Source organism: Siphateles boraxobius, unplaced genomic scaffold (assembly GCF_051911475.1).
Source record: "Siphateles boraxobius isolate OS27281-9 unplaced genomic scaffold, OSU_SipBor_1 19, whole genome shotgun sequence".
Classification (NCBI taxonomy): Eukaryota; Metazoa; Chordata; class Actinopteri; order Cypriniformes; family Leuciscidae; genus Siphateles; species Siphateles boraxobius.
This window is the reverse complement of record NW_027508799.1, coordinates 34,208,134-34,215,466: the sequence shown is the minus strand read 5'-3', so window position 1 is coordinate 34,215,466 and position 7,333 is coordinate 34,208,134. Positions and strand designations below refer to the sequence as shown.

The window sequence follows — 7,333 nt, the reverse complement described above, 5'->3', positions numbered from 1 at the left end:
TCTAATATCTACATCTTATTAACCTTTAGCATCTTTCCAGATTCACTACTTTTTAGGCAAGCTGAGGATTTAATAGTATGACGTATGCTTTAGTGAATGCAATAATAAAGCAAATTTTTAATCCTGATTATGACATCAAAAGCGAGACAAACCCAGCAAAAGACTAAGAGAGAAGAGGATTTTTTAAATCCTCACAATGGTTCATGCCAAGCTGATAACAGTTCTTGGGGTAATCTGCCCTTCACTATTAGCCTGTGACGTGTTACTTTATCTTGATGTATTTCTGGCACATGTGAAAAAGGTAAAAACACTTAGAGAGTATTCTGGGTGGTCCAATTCAAAACTGAGGATGTCAACAACACAAAAATGGTACCTTAAAATTGAGCATAATTAGGCCTCTTAAACAGTAAATGAGATTTCATTTAACGCACCAATAAAGAGAACCATTCAGAATAGGTTTTACTCATTTATGTTGTTCAAATTCAAGTACGCTGGTAAAAACAACATGCTAACATAAGGACATTGCCATTTCTATCTAAGCCATCTCCTCAGAGTCTGTCTGCTTATTTTGGACATGAACAATGCAGTCAGCATTTACCGACAGGCCTCGCTGTGGCCATGTTGTGAGCTCACATGCTTTTTCCAGCTCTGTCGGATTGACTCCTGCCTCCCAAAAAAGCAACGACATCATGGGCTGGGGCTTTGTTTAAGACCCCTCCAGCTGCCCACCACAGTAGACGAGCGCTCACTCTCAGTTGCACCACTCATACCATCCCAGATCCCAGACCACTCGAAAGATCTGATGTACCAATACTGAGACAAAACCAGACTTTAAACAGACTACCAAGAGGCCATGAGTACATTTGGCTACCGACGGGAACTGAGTAAGTACGAGGATTTGGATGAAGATGAGTTGTTGGCCTCGTTGACTGCTGAGGAACTACAGGAGCTGGAGAAGGAGTTGGCTGATATTGACCCAGATGACAATCTTCCCATCGGACTGCGACAGAGAGATCAGACAGCTAAGACTCCCACTGGAACATTCAGCAGGGAAGCGCTGATGAAATACTGGGAAAATGAGACACGAAAACTGTTGGAGGAGGAGAGGATCAGTTCCACAAGCCCTAGACAGGTCAGTGATACACAACCTCAAACACTTTTTTACGGTCTATGCTCAAACACTAATAGGGGTACAACAGCTTGTCATCCTCAAAAGGTACACATTTTTTCCTTATTTATCCCTAAAGGGTACATTTTGGTGCCTTAGTGTAATAATATGCACCCTTAAGGTAGTAAAATGTACTATATTATGGGGGTGTAACAGTTCACAGAAGTCATGGTTCGGTAGGTACCTCGGTTTTGAGGTCACGGTTCAATACGAGTTATGATACATTTAGATTGATGCATGGTAAAATGCAGTGGCTGTTTTCTTATTGGTTCGATTAACATACACCAATGCTACAATTTTCAGTATATCAATCATCTGTTAACATTTGTTAACAAAGTATTCATTACTTCAAAGAACTCATTGTTTCTGCCTTAAATTAATACATTTTTAGCTAATGTGATTTGTATGTGTACATTTCTGAAATGCATAGCTAAAACAGTTACCTCTGATAAAAGATCACTCTAAATATTAATGTGGACTCTTTTCTATAAAGCTGCTTTGACACGATGTGTATTGTGTAAATCACTATACAGATAAATGTGAATTGAATTGAATTAACGTTTGATTAGCCTATGATGATTAGCCTATTTTTTGCGCGTAAGAGTTTATTAACATGCAGTGACAATGGCGGATGGACAATATTACACTTTTTCAAGAAGTCATGGAAAGATAAGCGAGAAGGAAAAAAGTGCCATCTACATCTACAAAAGAGCCTACTTCCAACCATTTCCAAGACACACATATTTCATCACTGGACTGTAGTGAGACTTCGGCACAATACCAAATGATTTTGTCTCATTATAACAGCAGAACCAACTTAAAATACTCCATCATAAGAGTAAAAACATCATTCAAAACTGTAAAAGGTCTGTTTTTAATTTGTGTACACTCACAACAAAAACAAAACATTATACTTTTATAAAATAAAGAAAACAAACAGGATGCCGCCTTCTGCAGTCTCGGTTTCCTTTCCATGAAATTTTGTGGAGCGCGTCACAAAAATGAATCGAAACTTAGCGTATAAGGCTACTAGCAAGCTCTTGTGTGGCATTTGAACTCTTTGTTTTGGGTTAATGGATAGTCTCTTCTTCTGCTCTTTTCTTCCTGTTGTGGCAGTTAGCAAACAGTGTTGCATTACCGCATGCACCCTCCTCAGGATTGTAGTGTGGATCACCCGTGACTGACTATTCGGCGTCTGACTGTATGCACTGAACCGTGACGTCCGTACGAATACATGTACCATTACACCCCTACAATATTATGGTACTACTAGAACCCTAACCTTTACCCTTTAGGGGTAAATAAAGTAGTATACAAAGTGAGAAGACTAACCCTTGTATCCCTAATTTGAGCATTTTTGCACGAGTGTTGGGTTAAAACCAAAGTTTGTTATATTCAGGGATTTTGATTTTAATTGTTGAATAGCAGTTAACATTTGGCAAAGATTTGATAAAATATCCAAAAAGATTTACTTACCTTTATAATCCGGTAAAATAAATGATTTAAAAGGGGAAGAGACACCATTGGTCTGGGACTCGAGTTCTCATAATAGGACCAATGCTTTTCTAAAAATTACTTTTTCAATTCCAGAAAGACGAAGACGGCAGAGAAGAGGAAGAAGGTTTAACTGAGAGTGACACTGAAGAATCTGGGGATGAAAAAGACGAAGTTGAAGAAAATGAGAAAGATGCACAGAAATATGGGGATGATGAAGAGGAACAGGAAGAAGAGGAAAGTGAACCGGATGAGCCAGTGACAGAAGAAGAGGTGGAGGTGGAAGAAGAAGAAGAGGAGGGGGTGGTGGAAGAAGAAGAAGAAGAAGAAAATGAAGACAGCAGTCCTAAAATAGCACAGTCACTAGATTGCACTACACAACCACAGCAGTGTTGGTCATCCAATGGTCAGTCTGAAAGAAGACATTCTCCACTGATAGGTGAAACAAAAGACCAAGTTCAGGAGCCAAGTCGCATGTCAGGAAATCCCACTGTGGTGGACGAGGTTCTGGAAAAGATCCTCAACAATGACCCAGATACCACCGAAGTCAACCTCAACAACATTGACAATATCTCCCAAGACACTCTTATCCGATTTGCAGAGGCCTTGCGATCTAACACACACGTACGTTTCTTTAGTCTTGCCAACACACACGCAGATGACCAAGTGGCTATCGCCATTGCCAAGATGCTGAGAGAAAACAGCAGCATCACGAATCTAAACATTGAATCCAACTTTATTACAGGGAAGGGTGTCATGGCACTAGTGCAAGCCCTCACCCGAAACAGTAAACTTACAGAAATGCGTTTTCACAACCAACGGCACATTTGTGGAGGTCAGGTGGAAATGGAGATTGTGAAGTTACTGAGGGAGAATACCACTCTGTTAAAGTTGGGATACCAGTTCGATCTTCCAGGCCCTCGTATAAGCATGACGACCATTCTCACCCGCAACCAAGACTTCCAAAGACAGAAGAGAATGCAGGAGATGCGTCAACAGCAAGGAGATGCAGCGACTCCCACAAACCCAAGAACGGTTGCGCTTCAGAAGAGCACAGCCAACTCTTCTCCTTACGGCTCTCCTCGAAGTTCACCATGGTCATCTCCAAAGCTACCACACATTGACATGGCAAAGAAGAACGCTCCTCCACCACCACCTCCTCCTCCTCCTCCACCACCTCAACCCAAAGCCTCCATCCCAGAAAAGAAATCTCCCTCCAGAATGATCGCAGAGGTCATCAAACAGCAAGAGAAGACCTCCAAGAAGCAGCAGCATGGGCCCACCAAATCCAAATCCAAAAAGGGCAAAAATGGCACTGCAAAGCAAATAGAGACTAACAGCATATTAAAGGAACTGAAGAACGCACTGAGACCCATCAATGACAGAGAGAGCTCCAGACCGTCCACACCTCTACGCTGCGCTCACGATCAACTCATGGACGCCATCAAAGGAAGTAGCATAAAAAATCTCAGAAGGGTGAGTATCTCCCAAAACACAGTAAGCTTTCTTGTTGTCTTCTTAGGCAGCATCTGAGCTGAAAGGGAACATCAGATGACTTATTTGTGAAACTATACAGGCAGAAATGCCAAATACAAAGGTCTTATTTAAGAAAGTACTCCCTTTTAGCCCAAATAACTCTTGAGAGCATATCATTGTTGCTAGCCACACCTGCTTTGTAACATGGCTGTAACTGAACATTGGGGGGGGGGGGGACCAACGTTTTTTATTTATTTATTTAAAGGAATTAAATAAGGTTACAATTTATTTTAAGGAGTAATATTAATTACCAACATGTACTTGGTTTAGGGTTAGTTACTTGTAATTATGTATAATTTATTGAGGTGTAACGATACCCTCGTGTCACGATTCAATACATATAACAATACTGAACTCACGATATTATTGCAATACTTTAAGACGTATGATAAAAGGTTATTAAAAAAATGTACTGTTGATTTGAAAGCTAAATTTGGTGTTGCATTTGTCATTTCCGCAAATTCAGGGTTTACTGTATATTAAATTACAAATATAATTACAATTTTTTTACATGGCATAGAAAAAAACATGAAATTGCCTATTTTGTATATTATTTTTTGTAATCAGTATTTATAAATGTGCATGAAATTCCCTATTTTGTATATAATTTTTTTGTAATCAGTATTTATAAAAGTGCATCAAATTGGAAAAAGGTATTTAAATATATTACATTTTTAATAAAAATTACTAAAGAAAAATTTATAAAATAAACGTTATTGTAACGTTGTGGTAAGGACACTTTTTAAGAAGATGACCCGAAAAACATAAAAAAATAAACATGTTCCAGATTAAAATCTTGACGACTACATTCTATTTTGTGTAAATTTGTATATGTATTACAGACTGTGATGGTTAAAACTTAAATTCATAGAGGTTGATTTTTTTAAAATTGGGATAGGCCTAGTCAAAAGTGCCCGTAGTTGCAGAAACACCCAAGAATAAATGTGATGAAATGAACAAAATGGCAGAGAACAAAACTCTGTTCATGCGGCAGTGGAAAACTCGGTGTTATCCTCAGACAAGCATCCTGACCCCACAAATTCCTCACACTTAGTGCTGCTATGAATAGAAACCATTTTACCCGTCTCGATAAGAAGGCAGATGCCTTGGTGCTGTGGAAAATTAAAACTGGTTTAATTTAGTAGACAGTAGAATGAAAAAGTGATTTTACTATAATTATATAAATATTTTAAAACACATTTTTCTTAAATGTATACAGGCATGTGTGTGTATTTATATATACAAAATGATTATATACACATACTATCTAAACACAAACTTTTATTTTGGATGCAATTAATCGTTGCCCAGCACTAAATATAATAAAAATAGGTCATGATAATGTAATTGTGCTGCTGTGAACAACTTTGGATGGATCTGACCTTTTGATTCTCGGCAGGTGGAGGTTCCTCAGTATCTTCTGTAACCACCAGGCTGGAAGACCGAACACGACAGCAGGTTTAAAGACACTGTGTGCTTTTCTGTTTAATGTTTAAAATAACAGGGTTTTTTGTATTGAGAATGACCTTGATATTTGCACTGTATTCATTTTTTTAATCACTTTTAGTCATTGAGGCAGTTTATGCTGTTGTTGTGATTGTACTTTCTTGTTCTTAAATGAAAAAAATCGACTTTGCCTTGTTAATGATTTTTAACATGATTCATGTCTGTATAAATGTACATATCTGACTTGATTTAAAGGATTAAAAATCATCAATTCAATAATTGACTAAAATAATAAGAGCATTGTTATTTATGCTACTTCGCAGAACAGTTGCAAAGGTCAGAAGACTAGCCTTCAGCAAGCAAACGCAGGGCCAACATTTCTTTGCTGGAATGGGAGAGTATTGGTTGTATGAATATCACAGTCTCTTAATCCGGACCTTGTATGTTTGTGTATTTTGGAAAAGTTCCCGGGGACTAAATCCACTCCGCAGCTGTTCACCGTGAACAGGGAAATGTTTTTAGCAGCAGTGAAGGAACTTATCTGAAAGACATACTTTCCCACAGAAGAATCGTTAAAGGATTAGTTCACCCAAAAAGAAAATCCTGTCATTATTACTTACCCTAATGTCCTTCCAAACCTGTCAAGTTTAGAAGCATCAGTGGTAGTTGCGTAAACTGTCAATGGAGGGACACAAACCTCTCAGATGTAATCAAAAAGATCTTAATTTGAGTTTGAAAATGAACGAAAGTTTTACGGGTTTGGAACGACATGGGAATGAGAAATTTCATTTTTGGGCGAACAATCACTGTAATCAACTACTAACATCATTTCCATGCCGTAACGGTCACTTTGTGTTTTATGGCAATCTGAGTTCAAATGAGAACTGCGCATGTGCGTAGAGTGTCCGTTAGTATTTGACAAGTGAGGAAAGGAGATAACCGCTCTGCCGACTCTTTGTATTCTTTATTTTATTTCCTTTTATATTGTGACCAGAGTTGGATGTTTGTTTGTATACTTTTACTCACTCGATCCCCATGTATGCGGACGAGTGCGAAGTTTAAGTACTTTTATTAAACGCGGGGAAAATACGCCACCTCTCGTCTCTCGTGCATCTCTTCCTCCGACTCCTATTGGTTTTCTCTGGGCAACATCCTAACTTTTGCGTGACAATGCATATCCCAGCATGCAACAGACATTTAAAGCAAGGCGAACTTCTGATGATATGAGATCATAGGGGAAAAATAAAAGCTGCTGAACAGGTTATGAAGGAAGCACAGAAAATATTAAAACAATTTCACTCCAGTTTTGTTTGCTTAGAGAACATTCTAGCTTTAAAGAATTTGCAGGTAAAACTTACCTGAACGGCCATTTGCACAAGCTAAAACCCTGTAAAACAATACAATTTTGTATGACAGAAATCATTCAGTTGATTTCTTATTCTTAAATGTCTTCCAAATAACTTTAGCGCTCTAAAAATAGAACAAAACAAGATGTCATAGGCAATCAGCTGGCTGGCTAAACTCCAGAAATACCTTATCAGGCTGTGGGTTTAAACAAACAATGTTCCAGTATTTTGTGACTTAAATTCACTCAATCAAGGAATTTTTTTCAATCACTTACTTGGAAACTGGATTTAATGTTTTAGGTCACATTTACTGTATATGTGAATTGAATAAAAACCACCAAAT

The 7,333-nt window shown here is 38.2% G+C and overlaps 1 protein-coding gene across 1 annotated transcript; it reads left to right on the top strand.

The window, feature by feature from the left end:
- Positions 1-602: 602 nt before the first annotated feature.
- On the top strand, positions 603-6,738 carry lmod2b (leiomodin 2 (cardiac) b). Its single transcript, XM_077235207.1, has 3 exons — positions 603-1,132; positions 2,759-4,138; positions 5,598-6,738. The coding sequence occupies exons 1-3, from the start codon at positions 854-856 to the stop codon at positions 5,622-5,624; spliced, it is 1,686 nt and encodes a 561-aa protein (XP_077091322.1). The 5' UTR covers positions 603-853; the 3' UTR covers positions 5,625-6,738.
- Positions 6,739-7,333: the final 595 nt, after the last annotated feature.

Bases quoted from the DNA above. Each gene is read 5' to 3' on its own strand.
- lmod2b (XM_077235207.1), top strand. From the start codon at position 854: ATGAGTACATTTGGCTACCGACGGGAACTGAGTAAGTACGAGGATTTG. The intron at 1,133-2,758 runs GTCAGTGATACA...TTTCAATTCCAG, and splicing joins GTTCCACAAGCCCTAGACAG to AAAGACGAAGACGGCAGAGA. The intron at 4,139-5,597 runs GTGAGTATCTCC...GATTCTCGGCAG, and splicing joins GCATAAAAAATCTCAGAAGG to GTGGAGGTTCCTCAGTATCT.